General features: G+C 58.8%; 3 protein-coding genes across 3 annotated transcripts; 2 read left to right on the plus strand and 1 right to left on the minus strand.

Moving 5' to 3' along the window:
• Window positions 1–1,829: 1,829 nt before the first annotated feature.
• Prss55 (serine protease 55) lies at window positions 1,830–7,188 on the minus strand. The gene is made up of 6 exons (XM_048330976.1): window positions 7,088–7,188; window positions 6,624–6,679; window positions 6,063–6,258; window positions 4,769–5,019; window positions 3,779–3,921; window positions 1,830–2,159 (listed from the first exon to the last, which is right to left on the minus strand). Exons 1-6 carry the CDS (start codon window positions 7,186–7,188, stop codon window positions 1,830–1,832), a joined length of 1,077 nt encoding a protein of 358 aa, XP_048186933.1.
• Window positions 7,189–11,775: 4,587 nt separating this feature from the next.
• Prss51 (serine protease 51) lies at window positions 11,776–12,884 on the plus strand. Its single transcript, XM_048330978.1, has 3 exons — window positions 11,776–12,013; window positions 12,284–12,426; window positions 12,588–12,884. The coding sequence occupies exons 1-3, from the start codon at window positions 11,788–11,790 to the stop codon at window positions 12,882–12,884; spliced, it is 666 nt and encodes a 221-aa protein (XP_048186935.1). The 5' UTR covers window positions 11,776–11,787.
• A 3,592-nt stretch (window positions 12,885–16,476) lies between these two features.
• On the plus strand, window positions 16,477–24,750 carry LOC125339719 (serine protease 52-like). Its single transcript, XM_048330979.1, has 6 exons — window positions 16,477–16,499; window positions 18,753–19,426; window positions 20,500–20,695; window positions 21,186–21,427; window positions 22,623–22,765; window positions 24,352–24,750. Exons 1-6 carry the CDS (start codon window positions 16,477–16,479, stop codon window positions 24,622–24,624), a joined length of 1,551 nt encoding a protein of 516 aa, XP_048186936.1. The 3' UTR covers window positions 24,625–24,750.
• The last annotated feature ends 208 nt before the right edge of the window (window positions 24,751–24,958 follow it).

Consider the following 24,958-nt stretch of genomic DNA (forward strand, 5'->3'; position numbering starts at 1 on the left):
GCTCTCCTTACCTTCTTCACTCCAGGCCGATTCTCTACCACGTGAGCCGTGGCGACAGTTCTGGATTTGGGGGGTGGGGGGTGGGGGTTAATCAGAAGGGTTTCGTGAGCTTTCGTGCTCAAGCTGGCTCTGGACCACGATCCTCAGATCCCAGCCTGGCGAGCAATGACAGCGTGAACCCCGGGATCTCTCCCTCTGGCTGCCCAGAGGCCCCTGGTCCTGCCTGGACCCCTTCTGCCACCTGGTGGCCCCTGCCAGGAAGTACACGCACACGCGGGCCAGTCTGCTCCCTCTCTGGGTTTCCTCTTGGGGCCTGAAGGAAGGCCGGTTCACTTTGCCAAGTTCTCCATCGGTGCCGGTAACTGTCCAGAGTGTGGCTGTGCCCCCGGGCAGTCTGGGGACCACGGGAAGGGCGGCCTGTTCATGCGCACAAGGCGGGAACTGGAGGTGGAAAATGCCCTTTAGCGGGCCTGCTCTCGTGTCCCCGCGCCGACGGTGCTGTCCCAGGCCGGGCACCAAGAGGCTTAGTGCATCGCCCTCACTCACCGCAACAGATCAGGCCGAAGTGTGCTGGGTCTCGATCCCACAGCGACTTACGAGTCACCCCGAGGCCTGGGGACACCGGGGTCCGCATTCCAATACAAGCCGGTGCCCCGCCGCTGCCCAGAGACCCTGCTCCTTGGGAATGAAGGTTGGGATCACCCAGGAAGATACTAGAACAGGGACCTCCACAAACTGCTTCCCCCGCTCACGAAGGGACGAGCACAGAAACGGGGAGCCATTGCTTGGAGGGCTTCATGGGGACCTAAGGGTGCCCCATCTATGACAGCAAAGTCAGGCCAGGCGAGTTCTCAGGGCAGCACCTAGACAACGCCCTCTTCCTCTGGAGCCCAGGGCAGTGAGGCACCGGTATCCATGCTCAGGTCTTCCCGGGACCCCACTCACTTCTAATTCAGTATACGTTGTATATGTTTGAAATGCGTAACAGTGGTCACACGCGATCACCTCCATCCCCCCCCCCCCCCCAGCTTCCCTGTAGCACCTTGGAAATTCATTCCCGCTGCCGCTGCCCCTGCCTGCTGCCTAGCACACAGCCCCGGGGCAGCCGGCGAGGAAGGAAAAGGCAGCAGGTTCTGTTGAGGAAAAGGGAATCGGGTTGTGAGGGACAGGAAGTCCCAGCCGAGGACGCACACAGAATGACTCCCGCGTGGGGCCACACGGGGCGGGGAACTACACACGGGGTCTGCGCAGGGAAGGACAGGAGGCGGAGGGCGAACGAGGAGAGGACGGAAACCCCTCGCCGGGGAGAGGAGGCGGCGCCGGGCTCACTGCCGCGGGCTCCGGTGACACTGCCAGAGCCACGTGTGCCGAAGCAGCCGAGGAGGGAGCCCAGCGGCCCGGTGTGACACGCGAGAGGAACGGGAGCGCGGAGGAGGGGAGGCGGCTGGGAAGGACGGGCGGACGGAGGAGAGGCTGCCGGGTCGAGAGACGGCGGGAGGACCCGCGGCAGGTGTCAGCTGCGCATCCAGGCAGGACGACGGCGTCTCCCCCGGAAGGAGGGCCCCGGGACGGACCCCGGTCCCCTCCGCGCGTCCGGCGTCACTCCCGCTGACCCCCACGCAGCCACGCCTGGCGACGGGACTCCTGGCGGCCCTGCGTTCTGCTCTTTGTCGAGCGCGCGGGGAGAGGCCCGAGTGGGCGCAGGTCTGCCGGGCGGTCCCCTCCGCCCCCCGCCTGCGCCCCTTGCCCTCGCCCGGCCGTCGCCCTCAGCCCCCCCCCCCCCCCGACCCAGATCACGGAGGGCGCAGCGGGTGGAGGCCAGCGCCACTTTATTCCCACGCGGCGATGCGCGCGAGCAGCAGGGGGGGCAGGAGGCGGAGCGGCGGGCGGCGCGGGGGGCTGCGGGCCCCGGCGCCCCCCGAGGCCTGGGCGCGCTTCCGCTTGGGCTCCGGCTCGGCCAGGGTGATCTTTGTCTTGGTGTCCAGGGGCTTGCCTTCCATCCGGGCCAGGGTGTGGATCCAGGGGTTGTAGTTGGCCAGCAGGGTGTACACCCCGGGGGTGTCCTTCTGCCCGCAGCTCCGGCCCCAGCTGATGATCCCCACCTGGTACCACGTGCCCCCGGGCTCCGCCGCGCACACCAGGGGCCCCCCGCTGTCGCCCTGCGGGCGGAGAGCACAGGTCAGCGGAGGGGGGCAGGGAGGCCGCACCCGGCCCGTTCCTGCGCGTGGCACCCGGGGGGGAGGGCGGGCCCCGGGTGGAGGGAGGAGACCAGGCCTCCCCACGGCAGAGCCTCTCCCTGGAACACAAGGAAGAGGCGGGAAAGAAAGGGGGGCACAGAAGGGGGCTTTCTCCCGAGGGCTCTGGCTGGAAGCCAGGCTCCGTTTGCGGACATCTGTGGGATGAGCAACACACAGCCCCGTCCGGTCCAGGCTGGGTACATGAGGACCTCGATTCTAGTCAGGCACCCGGCACGGCCCGGCGCTGGGCTGCGGGCACGTCACGCACATCCCGAACGCCATTTCTCTCCGCTCATGGGGAGAACAAACTCGCGTGCGGTCCATCGTACATAATGGCTGAGTGTGCGGAACTCAACAGTGGCCGCAGGGTGATGTGGGGGAGGCTGCCAAGAGCCAGCCCTGCTTTCCCACCCGCCAAGCAGAGTTTTGAGGACGCGTTTTCCATCTCTAAACGCAGCGCCGAGACAATGAGATTCTGGGACACGGGGCTTCCCTCAGAGATCCTTGCTCTTCTGCATCAATGGCCCAGACATGTCCCCCCCCCCATCTCCCCCACATCCCCGCCACAGTCTACCTGGGAAAATGACCCATCATTTCACCTTAAGCAACAACAGGTCACTCTGTGCATGACCAGCCTCTCCTTCACCGGGCACAGGGGAAAGAGAGCATTTTACCCTTCCAACCCAAACCCAATCCATTCATGCGTCCCTGGAGGCAAGAACTCTCTATTTTCTAGGGAGCAATTTAAAGTGTTTTCCTTTTCTGTTTTTTTAAAGTGTTCATTTTATTACAGAGGACCGATGGAACTAAGCTTTGATTTCATAGAAGCTCCCTAAATTCTGGTTATTGGCCCAGCTGCCTGCTGGCTGAAAGACGAGGAGTCTGGCCTCATCCAAGGACTCCGGGCTGCTCTGCTGGAGCCAGGCTGCTAAGTGAATGAATGAAACCCGGCTCCTTGTACGGCTCTCAAATCCTCCTTGGCTTTTTCCTTCCTTCCTTCCTTCCTTCCTTCCTTCCTTCCTTCCTTTTCCTTTCTCCTTCCCTCCCTCCCTCCCTCCCTCCCTCCCTCCCTCCCTCCCTCCCTCCCTCCCTCCCTCCCTTCTTTCTTCCTTCCTTCCTTTGTACCAGTCCTGGGGTTTGAACGCAGGGCACGGCTCTTTCACTCAAGGCTGGTGCTCTACCACTGTGCCATACCTCCACTTCCAGATTTTTACTGGTTCATTGGAGATTAGAAGTCTTACAGGCTTTCCTGCCTGGGCTGGCTTTGAACCGCAGTGCTCAGATCTCAGCCTCCTGAGTAGCTAGGATGACAAGCGTGGGCCAGCAGTGTCCTTTTTCTTTTCTCTACTAAATCCCAGAAGTTGAAAACGCAGGTGGAGCCCTGTTACTGAGTGTTCTTAAAGAACACAAGGCGTGTTTCGGTAAGGGTGCTGAGTCCCGAGTCCCGTGGCACCCCGAGAGGGAAGCTCTGCCCGCCCCCCTGCCCCGCCCCACGTCCAGACTCTCCTAGAGGAGAGGGGACGGCCCTGCCTCGCGGTTACCTGGCAGGCATCGTAGCTGGTGTTCTCATAGCCGGCACACAGCATGTTTCTGGTGAGCTTGGGGAACATGGCCACACACGTCGTCCAGTCCTCAATGACCATGGGCACTTTGAGCAGCTTGGCAGCCATCGAAGCTTTGTCATCTGACACAGAGAGAGACAGCGAGCACGTGAGAGACGTTCTGGCCGTCCTTCCTGTCCCCGGCCGCCATCAAGACAGACCACGCCTCTCCACCTGTCGCCCACACTTTCCCGGCATTCCCCCCTGCCGGAGCCATTCCGTTCTTTTAGAAGCCAGCGCTCCGCCGCCCCGGCCAGCCCTGCGGACTCCGCGCGGAGACCGTTTCCCGGCCGGCCGCTTGTCTGTCTGCTGCGGCTGCTCGCAGGGGACTGTGGGAAGTGGTGTTGCAGCCCCGTGTCCCGGGGCACGGCTGCATGGCCGCAGTAGGGGGCTGGAGGCCGGGACCTCCGGGGACCGGGACTTTTCTTCTTGTCTGGATGGCTGTCCTTGTCACCAACCCTGATCACATCAAAATCAAATGCTCCCCCCTCAGTGCGAGGTTTCACCCTGCCCGCCCCCCTCCGCCTCCTCCTCACGAGCTTCTCCCCCCCCGGTCCCCCCCCCAGCACAGTGTGTTGGTACCAGAGCCTCGTTCCACCCTCCTCCCTGGGTGTGCCCCCCCCCCCCCGTGGTTGCCTTGGCTTGCTCGGGTTTGGGGGTGCTCATTCTTCCTTTCGGCCTCACTCTCTTTCTCCTAGCTTGGCACAATGACAACCTGACAGGCAAAGCCTTGTTTCCAGGAGCCGCTGGTGGCCCTCGGCCCCATGGGAGGCCTGGCGGGGGGACTGGTACCCTGGGAGCCGGGGGACACCGCTGGGTGAGGGCGGAGGGCACCGCAGGGCCCTCCTTAGGTCCGCCCCTCCCTCCCTCCCTCCCTCCCTCCTCCCCATCCTCCAGGTCTGTCCTCGCCAGGCCGGGGGCACGGCCTACCTGACTTGGTCTGGCCCCACCCTGCGACCCAGCACTGGTGCCAGGTGTCGGGGGGCGGCTGTGGGGGCAGGCAGATGGGCACGGCCACCTCACTGAACCGGATGGGCGAGGCGAGCAGCAGCAGGGCGATGTCGTTGTCCATGGTGTCTCTCCTGAAGTCCTTGTGAAGGATGATGCTGGCGATCTGCTTGGCTCCCGTGGACTGGCTCGTTAGGTCGTTGGTCCCCAGGACGACGCTCAGCTCGACCGGGCTGGGGGACAGGGGAGGTCAGCCGGGGGCCAGAGGTCGCTGCGTGAAAACCCCAAGCCCCGTGCCGTCCTAGGGGCCTTCAGACCGGACCGGTCCTGGTGTGCCCGCAGCTCAGGGAGAGGACTTACGGAATAAGGAAGGATGGCAAGGCAGCGGGGCGCTGGCCTGTGCCCCTGGGGTCCCCGTGGGGTGGGGCAGGGCCGAGAGAGCTCAGTGCTGGCACACGTGGGTCCATCTACCCACAGCCGGCCTCCCGGCAGCCGTGGCCACAGGCGTGGACCACTGTGCCTGATGGGCACAGAGTCAGACACACAGACCAGTGGCATCGAGTAGAGCCCCCCAAGATAAACCCACACTGCCGCCACCCCTTGACCCTCACTCAGCAAGGACACCAAGATGCACTTTGGAGAAAAGCCCATTTTAAAGCAACCGTTTAACACAGAGCTTCTCGTTTAGGGATCATAGTCTGTGTTTTCACACAAAACGTAAACCCTTAGTGAAACATGACGACGCGAAATCAGCCTTTCCTGAGTCCCAGGAGGCTTTCCTGGGGTGAGGGGGGCAGAACGCACAGAAGCTGGGGCTGGGATTTCAGTTCTGCCCCCTCTGTAGAAGGCAGGCAGGGGGAGCGGGCCACGTCATTCCATGTGACCCGGTTTCCTTATTTATAAGATAAAGGCACTCAGATCTCAATGTCTGCTAGGGCGGCCTTAGTGGAGCGTCGGGTGCATGTTAGGGATCAGTAAATGGTCCATGGAGCGGAGAGAAAATTCAAGAAGGAGTGGGGGGGGTGTGGAAGGGGGAGGGCCCAATGGGCGGGGGGACTTCCTCGAGGGACACGTGAGTGCCCAGGAGAGGGAGACTCCGCCGGGCGTGCTGGTGCGGGCGGAGCCGGCGTCGTGGGCTGGGAGGACGGCAGCGTCAGCGCTGGCCACCTCGGGTCACCTGTGTCAGAGCCCCAGCCTCCTGAGGGAGCTCTGCCCTCGGGTGTGGCTGGGGGCCGGGGCGCCCCGGTCCCCGGAAGCCCAGGCCCTGGGTACTCACAAGACGTCCTGAGAGTTCACGCAGTGCGCGGCCGTGAGGACCCACCAGGCGCTGAGGATGGAGCCGCCGCACAGGTGCTGGTTTCTCGCCTGGATGCTTACCTGCCACGGAAACTCCCCCACCTCAGCCTCCAGCCCCCCGACGATCCTGGAATACCGGGTTCGCCCCTCGAAAACGGGCCTCTCGCCACATCCCGCTGGAACGGAAGAGCGAGAAGGGAAGACACGCACCCGTCAGGCCACAGGTTCTGCCAATACCGCCGCCCCTCCCGGGCGGGCGCCGGTAACGCATGCCGACGATCCAAGCTACTCAAGAGGCTGAGACGCAAAGACGGTGGTTCAGAGCCTGATCCGGAAGACACGTCGGTGAGGCTCTTACCTACCATAAACCAGCAGAGAGCGGGAAGGGCATGTATGGCGTAAGTGGTCGAGAACCAACCTTGAGTGAAAAGGCTAACCAAGGGTGAAAGGCCCTGAGTTCAAGCCCCAGTGCTAGCACACACGCACAGGATCTTCGGAATTGTAATGAATCAGCTGATGCCAAAATGGCGCTTTCCCTTACAGTTCCCGAAGGAGGCAGGGAAGTGTCGGAGGCAGCCAGGCGCGGGCCGCTCGCACCTGCGATCCTAGGTACTTAGGAGGCTTAGCTCTGGGGATCGTGGTTTGAAACCAGCCCCGGCAGGGACGTCCATGAGCCCCTTATCTTCAAGTAGCCACCAGGACAAACGGCAGGCGGCGCCGTGGCTCAAAGTGGTAGAGCGCCAGCCTCGAGGCCCCGAGTTCAAGCCCCACAACCAATTAAAAGTGCCAGAACCTTCTAGAGGCCAGACTGACTCCTGGAGGGTGGTCTACTGCAGACAGCTGGGAACAGAGAAGCACACAGGCCACGGCTGGCCCTGCCCAAGGACAGTGCTCCCTGCTCTGGCCCTGCCCGAGGACAGTGCTCCCTGCTCTGGCCCTGCCCGAGGACAGTGCTCCCTGCTCTGGCCTCAGGAGCTCGCGTCCACTCTCCTCCCTAATGCTCACCACGGACTGGATGACAGGATGAGAGGAAGGGCAGCTGTCCTGCCCAGCCCCGCCTGGGGCAGCTGCTCTGGCCAGTGGGAGAGAAGTCCACGTACCGACATCTTCCCCCAGGGCTTGGGCCGCGAGCTGCAGGACTAAGAGCAGGATCATGGCGGTGTACTGGGCTGGAGGCTGGGGCGGGGGGCAGGGAGGCGGCGGGGGGCGGGGGGGACCTGGGCTAAGGGAATGAGGCCGCACAGCCCCTTTAGGGCTGGCTCAGCCGCCGATGTCACAATGGGGCTGGGGTGGAAGCTCAAGGGGCCGTTTGTTTGCTGGGAAGGTTTGCCTAGGGGCTTGGAGGAAGACTGGCTGCCCTGTGGTGACCTCCCGCTGACCGGCTCAAATGCCTTCACCCCACACCGAATCCTTCAGGCCTCCTCTTCCACAGGGCCGGTCGCTGCGGGGCAGGCTGGGTAAAGCCCGAGCCTGGGCCCTAGAGAACACAGAGGCCTCTCCGGGCACTGACGCCCTGCATGGTCCAGTGGCCCCCTCCCCTGCCCAGCCGAGAGGCCGCGGGCCCTATTTGGGGCTTCCCTCACCTCTGTCCAGAGGGGAGACTCCTCTCCCATCACCTCTGGATTTATGCCATGCCCCCGCCCCCGGGCAGGTCCCCCTGAACTCCCAAGGACTCAGGCGGCGAGATGGGGTGGAGGCCTCACTGGGCAGTGGCCTGCGGACCAGGCTGTTCCCTACATTTCACTTTGCACACATGCGTGAGTGACTCCCAGAGGCCCCGCAGCGCGGCCCATCCACCGCTGAGCTACCGCGGGGGTGGGCGGGGGTGGGGGGACTCCCCTTGGGGAGGCAGGGAGCGTGTTGCTGGGGTTGGAACTCAGGACCCAGTGCTTGCTGGGCAGGTGCTCTCCACTGAGCCACGTCCCCAGACGTTTTTGTGCTGGTTCTTTGGGAGATAAGAGTTTTTGATCCACCTATTTTAGGCTTCCTTCTGTAGCGGGGGTCCTTGGGTTAGGCCAGGGCCCCACCCCAGGTTTCCCCAGCTCTGAAGGCCATCGGCTGTCCCCGTGGGCTGGGACACAATCATTTCTAATCTCACCTGGCTCTCAGAAATCCACGCGAGGAGCGGGCTCTCAGGGGCTGGAGCCAGAACCGAGTATTGCCTTGTGGTCACTCGCGGTCAGCCTCCGACCTGAGTGGCAGGCCAGCCGTCTCCTCTCCCACTCATCCTTTCCGGCCTAGCACACCCGTGTCAAAGGGTCCAGGCACCATTCCCAGACCCGGCCACCGAGGAGCAAAGCCCCCTCTTGTCCCCATGAACGCTGTAGTTGTGGGAGAGACGGTGAGAACATGCAGAGCGCTGAGACTGGTCGAGATGGAGCCATGTGTGGTGCCACATGGAGTAGGGCAGGGCCTCGACCGCAGAGGGCCCGCCCTCAGGGCCTGGCAAGCACACCCCACGCCCAGAGCGAGGAGGAGGGGAGCCTGGGAAGTAACCTGGAGACCTTATAGATGCCAAAGGTCCAGAAAGCGGGCGCTTCCCCCTCCTTCCATCTTGATGCGGTCACTGCGTGCCGGGGACTGTGTTTCTGAAGGAGGGAGGGTGGGGTGGCGGTGCCCTCTGGGTCAGTGGAAGGATGGGAGCGTTTGAGGAGCCATTATTATTTGTACTACGTCGTGCCAGTCCTGGCATTTGAACCCAGGACCTGCGAGCTGCCCCTGAGCCTCTTTGTGCTCAAGGATAGCGCTCTACCACGTGAACCACAGCGCCACTTCCAGCTTTTTCTGAGTAGCTGGTGGGAGATAAGAGTCTCATGGACTCGCCCGGGCTGGCATCGAACTGCAATCCTCAGCTCTCAGCCTCCCGAGTTGCCAGGGAGATAGGTGGTACCGGCCCGAGGAGCCATTATTTCCGATGGTTTGAAGCTAGGGACGATGAGCACCTCTGAAAGCACCATGGAGAAGATGGGGTGAGAGGGGGCCGGCCGATGGGCAGAGGAGAGGCTGTGAGACTCGCCGAGGGCGCTGGGAGGCCCAGCCTCATCCCCTCCCCCGTCGGGCTTCCCCCTCCTTCCTGGTGACCCCCGCCCTCCTTGTCCGGCTCTCTGTCTCCCGGTGACCGTTTGTGTGGATGGGGTCAGGTTCCCCTCGACCCCCCTGGCCTCGCCTCCACCCCGTGACCCCAGAGAGGGACACACCTGTGCGGTGTCTGCTCCCCCTGGCTTTCAGAGGCACGGAACTTCCTGTCCCCACCTCCTGCCGGGCACCGAGTCCGGTCGCCGTGCTGCGCCCCTCTCCTCCCCGCGTCTCTGCAGCCCCTCCATCTCTGCTTGCTGGCCTGAGGCCCCGGCATCTCTCGCCCGGGGCGCTGCGGCCGCTTCCCGCGTGCTAGACCCGGAGTAACCCCGGCCTGCGAGCGCTACCCGGGGCGCCACCGTCCTCCTCTCCCCTCGCGTCCCCCCAGCCTCCCGCCGAGGCGGGAACCGCACGCGGCACAGCGGGTTTCTTGAGATCTGGCTCCGGGGAACAGAAGGTCTCCCCCAGATGCACACAGCGCTTTCACGTCAGAGCAGCCGGCAGAGTGGGCGTCCCCCGGGCGCACAGGGTGGGACGGGCGCGTGTGGACCGACCTTGGCCCGCGCGGCCCTTGCCGGGGTCCCCCGGGGTTGCGGCTGCGGAGGGAGGCGGGCCGGGGACGCGGGGTCGTGAGGATGCGGCTGCCCCCGTGCCACTGCCTGGGCCTGGCATGGACTGTGATGTCACCGGGCCCAGCTCTGCCCTGCATTTGTGATGCCTGGCTGCGGGAGCCCCTGCGGGAGCCCCTGCAGCAGCCGGCGGGGTGCCGGCCCGGGGCCCAGGCGGAGCGGATCGAATACAAGATGCTCCCGCTTCTAATTGGGCTGCTCGCGGCGCTGGAGGGACACGCCCAGGACGACTCCGGTCCGTGCCGTGTGTGTGTGTGTGTGTGTGTGTGTGTGTGTGTGTGTGTGAGCTCAGGGCCGGGAGCTCCCGCTTGGCTTTTTTTTTTGTTCAAGGTTGGTGCTCTTCCACTTGGCACAGCTTCATTCCTGACCTTCTGGTAGTCAGTTGGGGCCGAGTCTCGTAGACGGCTTAGGCTGGCTGTGAACGAGGATCCTCGGGCTTCATCCTCCTGAGTAGCTAGGATCGTGGGCACGAGCTGCTGTCCCTGTCCTCTTTTGGGTCTCTCTTTCCTTGGGAAGTTCCCGTGTCCGCCTTCCTTTCCAGTCTGGATAATTCTCTGTCCCCTGCCTTAGCCTCACGCGCTGAGTCCAGGAGGCTAGTATGTCTGCCTCAAACAAAACCCAGGATGCCGGCAGGTCTGCCTGCAGATCTAGGAAAGTCTCACTCAGGTGAAGCTTGCGTGTCCTGCCGACACTTGAACGTGCGTGCCTCGGATGGCAGCTCTGGCTCGCCCGAGACAACCGAGCAAACTCCTCTGCCATCCCCCGGGTTCCAAACATTCACCCCACCGAGTTCTGAACCCCAGTGTGCAGAAAGGCGTCCAGTTTGCCCCTTCCCTGGGTCCTCTCCCTCCAGCCCCCTGGCGCCCTTAGGGTCTTTGAATTATCCCAGTTACAGTTTGGGACTCCTTCTAGCAAGTTCTCTGTTCAAACTGCCGCACCGTTAGTGTCTTCTGAAGGGACCATACGAATCTTTGCGTGTCAGCTTAAGTGTCACCCGGCCTTCGGTTTTTTCCGGTTGAGCTGTGTGCTGTCTTCCTGGGTCTCACACTGCTTTGTGGGTGTACTAGGCACGGAAGGAGGCGTGATCTGTCGGTGTGTGTTCCCCTCGGCCATCTTGCTTGGCTTCACTCAGCTTTGGCACGATCCCAGCTAGGAAGGGGCTGCGGATCCGGGATGGGAGGAACCACGGCTCTCTCCTTCCCTTCAGAGTCGGTCCAGTGCGGCTACAGACCCGCCTTTCCAAACTCGTCGTGGTTGCCATTCCGCGAGCTGCTCGAAGTCCGGCACGGCGAGTTCCCGTGGCAAGTGAGCGTCCAGGCCTTCCAGAAGCATCTGTGTGGAGGCGCCATCATTCACCGATGGTGGGTTCTCACCGCCGCACACTGCTTCCCAGGCACGCTGTGAGTGTCTCGTCCACACGCTACCTGGCTGGTCCCCCAGTGGGCTGGGGTTTCGAAGCCAGGACTCTGGCCCGGCATGTGCCAGCTGACTGTGGGCCAAAAGTCCGCTCCTTCTCACCGACCAGCTCCTCCTCATCACATCCGAACGCTACCTACTGCTGGGCAGCAGAATCAGAGAGTCAGTCCAGGCAATGAGGACACTGCACGGACTCAGCACGCATTGAGCACCTACTGTGTGCTGTTCCAAGCGCACAGTCAGCAACACGGCTCAGCTCCCTGCCCCTAAGAAGCCCCCATCCCCTTCGCCCAGACTGGCTCACTGCGCCTCTGTTGCTTGCAGGTGTCCCTGACTGACGGTCCATTGGCTCAGGGATTCAGCTAGGCCTGGGACCTGACTCTGACCGACCTGAGCTCCAGCCTGGTCTCTAGGCCAGGGCACCACTCCCATTCCTCCAGACCCGCCCCCCTGTACCCCCACGTTGAGTGTCTACTGTGCACAAATGTCTGTGGGTGCAAAGTGTCCCCATGACCATCATCAGCACTGGCGTTTTTGTGTTAACTCTTCAGATTGGAAAGGGCCCTGATCAATGTCACCGTGGTCATGGGAGTGAAGACCTTCAGTGACGTCCGCTTGGAGAGGAAACGGGTGCAGAAGATCGTCGTCCACAAAGATTACAGCCCGCCCCACCTGGACAGCGACCTCTGCCTGCTGCTGCTGGCCACCCCCGTGCACTTCACCCACTTCAAGATGCCCGTCTGCCTGCCGGGGAAAGAGAGCAGCTGGGACCGGTGCTGGATGGCCGAGTGGGTGCCGGCTCGTGGGTATGGTACGCGTCCTCCCCTCGGAACTCACAGGCGGCCCGGCTGGACAGCACGGTGCTGGGGAGGTGGGGATTGGCAGGTGGACTCCGCCAACGCCGAGCGAGTGGGGCCTTGTCCACCATCCACGCGAGGCAGCCCGGGAGGGGGCTTTGCCGGCCGCCCGGGACGCCCCCTCGTGTGTGTGTGTGTGTGTGTGTGTGTGTGTGTGTGTGAGCTAGTCACAGCCAGCAGCCACCGCCGCGTCGGTTCTCACACGGCCTTCCTCGCTTTGCCAGGCCCAAACAACAACTTCAACATGCACCTGAAGAAGCTGCGGGTGGTTCAGCTCCGCAGGCGGGAATGCGCCAAGAGGGTGGGCCAGCTCTCGGGGCGTACGCTCTGCGCGTGGCAGGAGCTCCACACGAAAGGCGTCTGCCAGGTACCCGGCCCCCGCCGGCGCCTCCCTCCCCACACCCCCGCCCTCTCGGTGCCCCGGCGGAGAGGGGAGAGGGAGGCCCGCCCCCGCCCCCCGCCGGCCCCCCACCCCTCATGCCTGCCCTACGGACTGCACACTGCGCCTTCTCCTTTCCTCCTTTCCAGGGAGACAGCGGGGCCCCCATGGTCTGTGCTAAGTGGGGGACGCAGAGGCTCTACCAAGTGGGGGTCTTCAGTTGGGGCCTGGACTCTGGCTCCAGAGGGAGGCCTGGTCTGTTTGTATCTGTGGCCCAGTTCATCCCGTGGATCCAGGAAGAGACGCAGAAGGAGGGGAGAGCTTTTGCCCTGTCGGGGGCCCCGAGAAGCCGCCGGGGCCCCGTTCCGCAGCGCACCCGCTTGCTGGGCGTGGGGTCGCAGATGCTGCTCGTGTCCATGTGGACCAGCGAGAAATTATATGGCTAAGATCGGGACCCGTCAGTTGTCCTTCTCTTTTCCTACCCATTCTCGAGCGCTGTCCTCCTAGAAGCATCCGTGGCGCGTCGGCGATGGGGCGGGCTAGAGCCCTAGAGCCTGCGAGTTCAAGGCGTGACTTGCTTCTCCAAGTCTCAGTGTCATGGATGCGCAACAACCCCCGTGTTCGAAGCTGGGGCTGAGGCAGTGCTGGGGGGCCCAGGAGAGTCAGGAAGGGGGTGGGGACGCATCAGAAAGTTTCTGGAACTTGGTTCCTCATCCATCGGGATAAGGATCTTAAGGTGTTGTCCACTCCCATGTGCGTGCTTGCTTCTTTTTCTCCTGACACACCCTCTTCCCTAACCATGGACCAGCTGTGCTCTCTCAGCCCAGGGCCATGACAGATGCACACGCGGGAGCCCCACCTGAGGGTCAAATGCTCAGGGTCCCAGGACCCACGCGAAGGAGAGTTAACACCCATCCCGTCTGGAGCTCCAAGTGGAGGATCAGGACTTGAGCCTTACAGACAGCACCCGCCCTGCCCTCCCCTCGCCAGATCCCAAAACGAATTCAGGAGAACAAGATGTCTGTCCTCTCCATCCACGTGGGCCACTGACAGAAACCACAGTCAAGCGGCTGGAGCCATGACTCGTCACATGGAGGCGGATTCAAAGTCCGCGGACAAGAGGGCAAGCGGGCCGTTCCACTGAGAAAAAAAAACAGAGAGAATGGACGTGGGCCAGGCTGACAGCAAAGGATTCAAATTGTTTTCAGAAAATCTTGAGACCATCTTTGAAAACCAGCCCAGGGGCTGCTAATGGAGTCTTTTCTAGACCTCTGGTGATAGCCACATCTACCTAGCACACATAGAAGGGAGACAATCATGTGGTCCAACACGGGAGCAAAATGTTCATTCATACATTCATACGGCATGTACAGCAGGCACAGGAAGGACATAGGAATGTAGAAGGGATGGACTTCAAACATAGCGTATATCACACGCCATATAGTGATGCATACGTGTATATAATTATGCATACACATATCTATTATAGGCATAGATATTATTGTTAAGCAACTATCATTAAAGCAACTATAAAGTTAAGGATTGCGTTTGGTGTGCTCGTATGTGTTCATGCAATGGCGCCTTGATCAAAGCGTCAACGCTTGGGAGATTTCTGTATTATTCAGGGTCCGAAGGACGATGATGCATGCGTTGTGTCCTCCCTTTCTGAAGCCCAGGGTCCGCCACAGAAGCTGGGTACAGTCGCAGGGCCGGAGATGTAGGGACTGCTGGGAAATCTCTATCAGTACCTTGCTCCAGATCTCACACACTGGTTGCTCTGCTGGGCCCACAGGTGCTGTTTCCAGAGAGCGGGGAGGAGGCTTTCTCTCTCGTTTCGTTCTCACTCTAGGCCCATACTGGCGCTGGGAGGGTGGGAGCTGGGTTGAGGAACCCCAGTGCTCTGCTGCAGCTTTGAGAACAGTAGAAATTCATCTTGTGATGGACTCACACCCGACCATGTCGGCTGCCTGCCTCGTGCTCTGTGTGGCCTGAAACCGTTCTGATGGGGTTTTTCCAAGGGGCTTTAAAAGATAAATTGTAAAGCCACCAAAAAAAAAAAACAACTAGAAGAAGAAAAGTTAGTTGTTTTCCCTAAAGTAGAAATCCATGATGTACAGAATTTTGGAAACTTTATACCTAGAGCTCTATGCCAATCTGTCTCCATCTGCCTGTCATTTGTGGTGAAGTTTTTGTGGCCACTGTTTATTCAGATCCAGGCTTCACAATAAATTAACCTCTGCCACTTAACTCCATATATCTGACTTAGTAATTTAGCTCGAACCATGCAACCTGGCAAGTGTTCCGCAATTATTTTTAGCCACCGAGGGGGCACTTACAAGTGGTTTACGTTAAAGTGTCTGCCTTGGGACTAGTAGTTCATAGGACTTGTAATCCTAGCTACCCGGAAGGTTGAGAACAGGAGGATCATAGTTCAAGGCTAAGCCTGAGCAAAATAGGGAGCAAGAACCCCTACTTCTCAACTCCTAGTTGGGCAAAGTGGTGCAAAGCTGCCATTGCAAGGTAGAGGAGAGGCTGAGATTAGGAGAATCGCAATTCTAGACCAGCCCAGGCAGAAAAGTCTATGAAGTTCTGTCTCTGTGGACAGGAAGTTGGACACCGGGGGGGGGGGGAGGGGCATACTTACAATGCCGGCAACGGGAGAGGTCTACTGTAGGAGGATCACAGCTGCCAAGCGCGGACCCGGGCAGGAAGCAAGGCCTTATCAGGAAACAGAGCTGGAGGGGTGGCTCAGCAGTATGGTGGTAAGCCTGAGGCCCTGAGTTCAAACCCCAATACTCCACCACCACCACAGCCCTCCCACTCCTCCGTGTCCTTGTATAGTTTTCTGTCCAGCGAGAATAACTGCATTCGCCTCCTGGGGTGACGGCACCAAGCAGGATGTCTTAGAACAACCAGAATTGTCTAGCGTCATGAGATGACAGTGTCGCCCCGCCTCTGGCCGCTCCGGGGAGGGCCCTGGGTCCAGCCCCAGCTCCCTCCTCTCAGCTCCTGGCCGGTCCCTGCTGAGACGGCACACCTGCAGGCTTCTCTCCGTTCAGTGTATCCGTCGACTGCTCCCTGTTTTGCAAGGACACTGGTCTTTGGGGGTAAGGAGCGTTCCCAACTCTAACATGACTTCACCTCAACTGATCACATCGACGGTGCCTCTGTTTCCAAATGAAGCCGCTTTGTGGAGTCTGCGAGCGAGGACTTTAACATAAGAGGCTTTAAAAAATTAAACTGTTATTATAAAGGTGATGTACAGAGGGGTCACAGGTACATAAGTCAGGCAAAGTGTATGTTTCTTTTGGGACAATGTCACCCTTCCCCTGGCTCTCTCCCAGTTTTGGTGCAATTCAACCCACAACAAACACTTTGCTGATCTTCCCTGGGACTGTTTCCACTTGCAGGCTTATTCCTCTAGAGACTTCTCCGCACGCACCTGTCCACGCCTCTAGCTCCCAGCAGTACTCTTGTACACATCCCTCAGATGAAGCAAACACTCCACAAAGTGTGAGATGAGGCCTTGAGTGAAGAAATGAATGCCTTCCTGAATGAATGAATGAATGAATGAATGCGCAGTGCTGCCCTACAGTGGGTCCAGTGTGGGTGTCTGGTTCCTGTACGCCATGTCCAGAGGTGCAGCAGCTCCAGGTGCCTGCTTTGCGGGAAGAAAACCTTAGCTTCCATCTCATAAACTAAGGGCCTGCCCGGAGCTGGCCTTCAGCTACTTCCTCCTGACACAGTCGTGGATGGGTGGGGACAGCGCTGGCCAGGGTGTCCCCCATCTTGTCCCTTGTCATTGCTGTGCCCTGGCCATCCACTGCTTGCAGGACTCAGGAGGCCGCAGGGCTGCATGGAGACACGGCAGCTCACCCAGGGCCCATTGTGATCTCGCCGTCAGGCTGGGCTGTGGGCCGGTGAAGCTCTCCATCTTCATGTGGAGACCTGGGCGTCCATGAAAAGATGGGCGGATGGAAGCGTGCGGCGGCTGCTGTCCCTTGCCCTGCTGCTGCCCTGGGCACACGGCTCTCCGGCATGTACGTCTCTGGGGTATCCTGGTGGGTGTGTTCCGTGAGCACCTGCTGTCCTCTGTGAGAGGGAGAGGTACCTGGGAGCTGGTTTTGAAAGCCAGGGCCCAGGGATGCCAGTTTGGTAGCTGTGAATGGAGTGGGAACCTGGGTATCTGCATTCCCAGAAGCCCTTCAGGCACATCTTACAGTTGTCTGTGGAGGCGACGTGTGTGTGTGTGTGTGTGTGTGTGTGTGTGTGTGTGTGTCTGTGTGTGAGAGACAGAGAGATACAGTGACAGAGATTCAGAGACAGAAACAGAGACACAGGGAGAGCTGGACTTACTGTCTGTGTTAGGTACCAAGAGTTCTCCAGAGTAAATGGCCAGTGGGAGGACCTGGTTCCGGAAGGCCTCTGGCTGTCAATGGACAGATAGCTACAGGGCACTCTAGATTTCTGAGGTTTCCTGGTCTAAGGAGCCTCATGGCTGTGAGGGCCATTTCCTCCCCAAGCAGATAAATAAGACTTATAAGAAAACAAATCTGAGGTGTGGAAGGTCAGTTCCAGGTTGACCTTTGGGCAGCATAAGGTTTGCAGAGTCTCTTCAACATTTTCAGGAGATACTGAGCAGGATGGTTGTTATACGTGTGTGTGTGTGTGTGTGTGTGTGTGTGTGTGTGTGTACAGTTGTATGGCACAAGAGCAACAGATGTGAGCACCAGTATAAACATGATGTTCAGGTAGGCGTGATGGAGGAGGATGGAGATAGGGGGACCATGCTTGAAGGCCAGCCCAGGCTAAAAGCTTACGAGGCACAATCTCAACCCCTTGCTGGGCACAGTGGCTCGTGCCTGGCACCCCAAGCTACAGGGGATGCACATTGGCTGGAGACAGTAGCACATGTCTATCTTCCCAGTGACAAAGGGAAGTACCAATTGGAGGGTCACAGTCCGAACGGATCTGGCATATCTATCTGAAGAATAACCAATGCGGAGAGAGCTGGTAGAGTAGCCCAGGGGATTCAGACGCCAGCACCACCAAAAGCAAATGGACAAAAGAGAATGGCTCAGATCAGATGCCCGCGCCAGAGCGTGGAGAGACACGGGGTCTAGGGGAGGAGGTCGGTTTGGAAGGAGACAAAGATTGAGCAGGAGTCTGAGATGGAGCACGAGTACAGTTGTACCTTGTTCCTGAGAAAGGTCTGGCCAGAGATGACCCCGACCAAGTCCCAGATGTCTTTCTCCCTGGTGCAGCCAAATGGCATCCACCCCGCTAAGTCAAAACCACATTAAAATAATAGCCAGAGGACAGGGTTGAATGAAACACGAGGGTACCGAAGACCAGACAGAGAAAATGCAAACAACGCCGCCAACTCAGAACCCGGGACCCCCAGTCCCAGCCCCCTCCCCAGGCCCCAGGCTTGCCGCCAACAAGAGTGGCCCAGACCTTTTACCCACCAAAGCCTCAGTGCCCATGGCAGACTTGACTTCCACCTCCCCCGCCTCGCGCCTGGTCACCAGCATATTGGCGACTTTTCGGGCGAACCAATTCACACACAAATGATGTGGCCACTGGCAGCCTGTTATCAACACCCACCGGAGACCTAATGCATCATAATAGAAACCACACACCTCGTGAGAAAATTACGAGTAGGAAAGTAAAATCTGCTTCCATGTCTGTACACAAGAACATCAGTGCATATAGCCGTGCCGTGTAATAATGTGATTTAAGAAACAATATTTCCCCTCAGCATTTTTGAAGCTTGAGAGCAGAGTGTGCCACCCGCAAAGAGGCTCGGAGACGACTCGACTGAACCTCATTTTACGGGTGATAAAACAAGGGCCTAGGGTAGCTGGGCCCACCGTTGGGATGCACCCCAAAGTTCATTTGATAGTGAAGAATAGACACAGTCTTTGGGTTCCGGAAGGGTCCCTGAATTTTCAAAGTTATGTCACCCCGAGTCGGCTCAGTTATGTGTCATTACCAACAAGGTGAGTTCTCACAATGCAGCGGGGATTCTCGACTTCAGTCAGGCTTTCTTGCCTGTGGTTTCTAACCCCGGATGCTGGCTCTGCAATGCCTGTCCCTTGTCCCTTGTCGTCAGGAAAGTCCTGCGAGCAGAGCAGAGCTGGCCCCCGCCTCGCACTCGCAGCCGGCCTTCCCGCCCACCCCTTCTCCGTGGTGACACGGACACGGCAGGTCCGGGTTTGCAGTGTGCAGTGCGGCTCCTCAGTTCTGAACAGGCGCGCACAGCCGCTTTCCTCCAAAGACTGCAGGTGACCTTTGACACGTACACCCAACAGGCTTCTCCCGGAGCGCCCGTGCCTTGGTCACCCCAACGCCATCCCAACAGAAAGGCAGCAACTCAACCTGCAGAAGGAACTGCGGGCAGATCTGCCAGCTCACGTGTGCTCCAGACTTGACCTCACCACCATCTCTGATCAGACATGGCCTTGGAGGGGAGTCCTCCTCCCCCGCCTTGCCCCTCGGGAGCATTCCCCTTCTACGTGGACACAGACCCAACCAATCCCCTTCTACGTGGACACAGACCCAACCAATCCCCTTCTACGTGGACACAGGCCCAACCAATCCCCTTCTACGTGGACACAGGCCCAACCAATCCCCTTCTACGTGGACACAGGCCCAACCAATCCCCTTCTACGTGGACACAGGCCCAACCAATCCCCTTCTACGTGGACACAGGCCCAACCAATCCCCTTCTACGTGGACACAGACCCAACCAATCCCCTTCTACGTGGACACAGACCCAACCAATCCCCTTCTACGTGGGCACAGGCCCAACCAATCCCCTTCTACGTGGACACAGACCCAACCAATCCCCTTCTACGTGGGCACAGGCCCAACCAATCCCCTTCTACGTGGACACAGACCCAACCAATCCCCTTCTACGTGGACACAGCCCCAACCAATGTCCTCAGCCGCGTGGAGCTCACTGACGCGCCCTCACTCATTCAAAGCACGTGTCATCGTTTCAGGCAGATGAGATCAGCAAAGGCTGAGTGGACGCCCTGTTGAAATTCAGACGGGCGATGGCAGCGGCAAGCAAGGGGAGCGCATTTGCTTTCCCCGCACCACGCCTGGCCGCAAAGTCCTCCTCCACCTCCTAGGAGCCGAGCGGTTCGGAGCGGCCACAGGGTCTCCCAGAGGTTGCCGCTGCTCTTCCATGTCAAGAGAAAAATGGGGGCTAATACCACGGGGCTCGCTAATTATGAAACCCATTATTGGTGATTTTTGTTTAAACATTCGCCAATTATCATGTTAATTAAGTATTTGAAAACTTCCTCCGAGACCGCCATTGCTTCGCTGTCTAGTAATTCCAAGTTTCTCTGGGAAAGCGCAGGCCCTCCAGGCTGCAGGCTCGCTATGCGTGGGCTTCTACACCGTCCTGTGGGAGGCCACGTACCTTCCCTACCCGGGGATCCTCACTTAGGAACTCGAAGCACAAATGCCTTTGAACGGAGGCGCGTCAATTCCCTGACGGCCTGAATAGGTGTGGGTCAAGGATTTCTTTCTTTCTTTCTTTTTTTAACCAGTGATGTTAAGATCTTTATTGTCCATCTGTCCATCCTTCCACCTACCCATTTATTCAGTAAGCATTCCTCCCGCGTGCTAGCCTTTACGCTGGGTGATACGGAATTTCATGGTCCATGCCAAGACACCTGGCCACTGTTGAACTACAGGAAGTCCCCTCGCCCTTGATTCGCTGACTTACAAGCGAAAGCAGGACGTGGCCCAGGACCGGGGCTGGGACTCCCTCCTCCAAGTCTTCCCAGGAGCAAGCAATGGCGAAGGCTGTGGGCACCACTTCTTCCCATCTGCACACAGACCCTCCATGGCCCGTCTTGGGGGGAGTGATGGGAACTGATGTGTCTGGTGCCCCCCCCGCCCCGTATCTGCTTGCTAAGCCCCGCTGTCTGCTGTGTGCGCGGGAGGGTGAGAAGGAGGAATTTCTATCTCAGTGTCTCCCAAGCCAGCCACCCATGACTGGCGGGCTCGAGCATTTTCCTTCCTCTTCCTGTTTGCTTTCAGTAAAATGTGGCCAAATGAGGAACGCCAGGTCGGAGACCGTCGTGGCGGACAGGATCGTGGGTGGGGAACTTGCGCACATTGCGGATTTTCCGTGGCAGGTGGGCATTCTGCATAAAGGGAGCCCCCTGTGCGGAGGAGCTATTCTCGACGAGTGGTGGATCCTAAGCGCATCCCACTGCTTCCAAAGAGTGGCCGTGTGAGTACCTTCCGTTCACCCCGCGTGGGGAGAGCCTCTCCCGGCGTCCCGGGAGCTCCGCGGCGTTTCCCGGCGGTGGGGCTCCTAGTCGGGCGGCTCACCGCAGGCCCGCGTGGCTGAGGACTGCGCGGAGCCGGCGGGAGGCCATCTCCCTCCTCCCGGGTGACGTTAACTGCAGAACAAAGGGCCCCGAGTCCGTGCAGACTTCTAGAAAGGAAGTTCCTAGGCGGGAGCCGCCCCTCGGGGGGCCGGGCATTCTCCAGGCAGCCCGCCCTTCTTGCTAATCGAGGGCAGCACCTGGCGACTTGGGCATGGGACTGCTTTGCAGACACTGGGCTGACCAGTGGAGACCACCAAGCCGGGAGCTGCTGAGTAGAGAACTCAGCTCCGATGCACAGCCCGAAACCTCCATCCCCACGCCCCCAGTTCACTGTCACCTTCTGCCCTTCCACCACTTACCCCTTTTTTTCTCCTTGTACTTTGAAATAAGCTCTAACTTGGAGATCATACACGGCATCGACAACCTAAACACAGTGAATTTGAAGAAGGAGAAAGTGGACAAGCTAATTATGCACCCTTTTTATAATGACTGGCTCATAGATAATGACATCGCTCTGCTCTTGCTCAAGTCTCCGTTACGCCTGGGCGTCAACAGGGCCCCCATCTGCCTCACAGAAGTCACCGACTTGAAGAAGTGGAGCAGATGCTGGGTGACCGGATGGGGTGCTACCAGTGAGTTACCTGGGGTCAGCCGGTGGGGGGAAGGGTTGGCCCCCCGGCTGGTGTGGGGGATGGGAAGCGAATTCTAGACGCTTTCCTGGCCCTGGGAATTCTGGCTGGAAGATCTGGGGACTTCTCACTGAAGGTCCTTGACAAGCCCCAGACTCAGGCTCCCAGGGACCCAGGGGGACTGAGAAAGCTGGGGCTCCCATAGCAAGTGGTGGCTCCACACTGCAGAGACAGAACTGTAGACAGGGGCCAACCTAGGCAGATGTCATCCAACCTGAGGGGTGACTCGGAGGAATTCTGAGGGACATGGACTAGGCGGTGCTGGGGCGTAGCCACCAGGCAGGCCTAGCGCTACAGGCAGCAGCCATTCCCAATCCACTGGGCCAGCTCCGCTCTCCTGTGGTGAAACTCCTGTATTGGCAAGCCACAGGTCCAGGTCAAGGAGCAGAGCTGACCTGAATATAAGCTTTTCCCTGCGGAACTGACCTTCAATCTGCTCCCAGATCCCCTCCCCAGCCTACAGAGTAATCCCTTCCATTTTTGTTCTTAGTAAGTGTGTCTTGCTCATAATTTTTATCGAAAACAGAAAAAGTACATTGCAGGGGGCCCGTCCACCTCCCAGAAGATGAAACCAGGGCTTGTGTAGTCAGGGCTTGGGAACTTTGCATGAGCTCTGAAGAAAGAAGAAACCCGCCTTCGCTTAGAGCTCCTCCAGCTCCATCCGCCACACATTCCCCCAGCCTCTTGCGCGCCCCGGGAAGTGTCCTAGACACTGAATACAGCGATGCCTGCGGGCGCCTCTGGGTCTTGCAGGGCGGGTGATCCTCTAGATGCCGGATCCCTCCCCTCCCCAGCGAGCACCTCAGGGAGATGCTCAAGCCCATCTGCGTCCCGGCGACTCCTGACATTCTAATGAGTTTGAACAAAACACCTATCAGGACCAGCTAAAGCCTGGTCCTTGGCGGGGGAAGGCAGTCAGCTCCACCGAGATGACCAAGGGCCGAGTCCTCAGGAGCCCCGGATGCCCGGGAGACTTAAGTCTTCTAGATTCCCCTCTCCCGACTCAGTCCAAACGTTGATTGTTCTCTGGGCCATAGGGAAGCCCCTGTTAGAGAGCTAATGGGGAAAGGGGTGCTGGAGCTCACCCTGACAGGACACCTCGGGCTCAGCCATGTCTCCACCCACTTCTCCGGGTCAGATTCCGTGGGCATCACATCTCCAAGGCTGCACAAGGTCAACCTCCAGCTGGTGGAATGGGAGGCGTGCTTCCGCACCATGCCTCTGGTCACCAAGAACATGCTGTGTGCGGGGAGCCGGCACGGCGGGAAGGACGCCTGCCAGGTACTGCGTGCGGTGCTCGGCGTGGGGAGGGGGCTGGGCCCTCTCTCTCCCCGGAGCAAGATGCCACGGCAGGTCCCTGGGCTGCTGGAACCGATGGCCACAGATGGAGTGGCTTCAAACAATGGAAAGGACTCTCACACAGTTCTGGAGCCTTGAGCCAGAAACTGAGATATGAGCAAGGCCGTGTCCTTTCTCCAGGCTTGGGGTGGGGGGTTCCCTACCTCTCCTAGCTCCCAGCAGTAGCCTGCGAGCCTTGGTGCTCCCTGGCTTGTAGCTGCCTCACTTGTCTCTGCCTTCGGCCTTACATGTTTTCTAATAATAATGACTATAGCTATTAGGTGAGCGCCCATTCTTATTCAGGACGGCTACATCTTAATTGCACTAATGACATCTGCAAAGACCCTAATTCCAAATTAGGTCACGTTCCGAGGCTCCAAGTAGACATGGATTTGGGGAGGATGTTGTTCAATTCGGTGCAGATGTTCCGTAAGATCTTATAGGAACAGATGTTTGCTAACTAGCGCGGAGGGTAGGTTGTTAGAGACGTAAGCGCTTCATTCAGCTCCTCTGCTTACCGCTGGGTGACGTACACCTGTGCCTTTTCCAATCCCCCTGGCCATACAACAGGACCTCGAAGGGTTTCTGTTTTCCAGGGCCACCATGAGCTCTGACTTCATGCACAAGAAGCCCTATGTTAGAGAAAAGAAAAATGTCACCTGTGCTGTTTTCTGGGTCAGTTCTTAGGCCTTTGCAATCCCTAATAGCAGGCAGGCTGTCTCCACAAACATTCACAGTGGATTCCCAAAAGCATTGTGAGTTTGCTCCGTAAGATGGACCATTTCAGACGGGGGAGCTGAGGCTCAGAGAAGCTGGAGGCCTTGCTAAGAGCGTACTAGCACAGTAAGTTACAGAGCCAGAATTAGAACACAGACACACTATCTTCTTCCAGTGAGAACAAGTGTCCAAATTTGGAAGGTGAGGCGACAGACTCTCCTCTTCCCATTTTCATGCCAATCGTGTCCTCTCGCCTTACCTGGGCTAATCTGGCAATGTTTTACGTGCTATCTTAACATGTGTGAGTTGTTTAAAATTCAGTGTTTTAAACCACAATGCATTATTACTCTTTTGTTTCATTTGATACAGATCATTCGTGTGCTTTGAGTATGAAACCCGTGACCTATCATGGGGAAGAACCGATTTTCACCTTTGTTTATTTTTTTTACTATCTTACTATTGTGAACAATTATGAAAGAGGAAAAAAATGAGCTGGCAGAAAGGGATTTGAGGTGAAAAGGCAGGGGCAACGCCTAAGGACTCTAACAACCAAAGTGCTTAAAAGCAGCGGTGAAAACCGTTCCCCAGGATGGCAAAACCGGTGGGCAAGCGCTGATGGTGACGGTGGAGATTTGTGTCGGTATAATCGTCGCTCATCACAGCGCTCCGTGCCAATTGCTTGCTGTCCTTCCAACAGCCAGTGGCATGTGCCTAAAGCCCTGAGCCAAAAGCCACTCAATAGGACCAAGCCTGTAAAGGCTAGGAGTCACTTGTGACTTCCTTTCCACGCTCAAACAAGTTGTCTCTCCTAGGGTGATAGCGGAGGGCCTCTAGTCTGTCACAAAAAGAAGAACAGAGCCAGGTGGTACCAGATGGGCATCGTCAGCTGGGGTATAGGCTGCGGCAAGAAAGGTACCATGGGCGTCTACACCAAGGTGTCCAATTATCTGCTGTGGATTAACCAGCAGACGACACAGGCGGGAAAGCCTTACGCACACGAGCCAGACTCTGGGTGCTGCTTGCTTCTCTCACCTTGGGCCATCTTAGTCCTCTATTCTGTGGTGTTTTTTGGCCTGGGTGATTAAACGCTGTGTCATCTCTGAAACCAAGTGACCTTCTCGAGTTTGTGAAATAAAGATAGAGTGGGGGCAGAGTATAAGGTGGGATTCTCGACCATGGGTTGCACCTGAACTCTGAATCACTTAGCAACCAGGAGACGTAAGGCAGAGCGGAGCCCTGCCGTGTGGCCTGTCACTTGCTTGGAACTCGGAAGCCTGTCTAGTCTTTCCCAAGGGTGGCGGGAGGAGCTGGCCAGGGGCTGTGGGATGGAGGTCCATCCGTTCCTCTCTTACACACAGGCTGTCTGTAATGCTAGGGAGCCAAGGATCTAGGAGCCACTCAGTCCAAGAGGCTGGAAGC

The sequence above is a fragment of the Perognathus longimembris genome, chromosome 21, assembly GCF_023159225.1.
Source record: "Perognathus longimembris pacificus isolate PPM17 chromosome 21, ASM2315922v1, whole genome shotgun sequence".
Lineage (NCBI taxonomy): Eukaryota > Metazoa > Chordata > Mammalia > Rodentia > Heteromyidae > Perognathus > Perognathus longimembris.

Excerpts from the sequence above, each read along its gene's own strand:
- Prss55 (XM_048330976.1), bottom strand. The coding sequence starts at position 7,188 with ATGTCGGTACGTGGACTTCTCTCCCACTGGCCAGAGCAGCTGCCCCAG. Across the intron at positions 6,680-7,087 it reads ATCCTGTCATCCAGTCCGTG|GTGCGAGCGGCCCGCGCCTG; the intron begins GTGAGCATTAGG and ends CTAGGATCGCAG. Across the intron at positions 6,259-6,623 it reads CCCTGCCTCCTTCGGGAACT|CGGGATGTGGCGAGAGGCCC; the intron begins GTAAGGGAAAGC and ends CTTCCGTTCCAG.
- LOC125339719 (XM_048330979.1), top strand. The coding sequence starts at position 16,477 with ATGTACGTCTCTGGGGTATCCTG. Across the intron at positions 19,427-20,499 it reads CGCGCCCTCACTCATTCAAA|TAAAATGTGGCCAAATGAGG; the intron begins GCACGTGTCATC and ends GTTTGCTTTCAG. Across the intron at positions 21,428-22,622 it reads GACCGGATGGGGTGCTACCA|ATTCCGTGGGCATCACATCT; the intron begins GTGAGTTACCTG and ends TCTCCGGGTCAG.
- Prss51 (XM_048330978.1), top strand. The coding sequence starts at position 11,788 with ATGGGAGTGAAGACCTTCAGTGACGTCCGCTTGGAGAGGAAACGGGTG. Across the intron at positions 12,014-12,283 it reads GGTGCCGGCTCGTGGGTATG|GCCCAAACAACAACTTCAAC; the intron begins GTACGCGTCCTC and ends TCGCTTTGCCAG. Across the intron at positions 12,427-12,587 it reads ACACGAAAGGCGTCTGCCAG|GGAGACAGCGGGGCCCCCAT; the intron begins GTACCCGGCCCC and ends CCTCCTTTCCAG.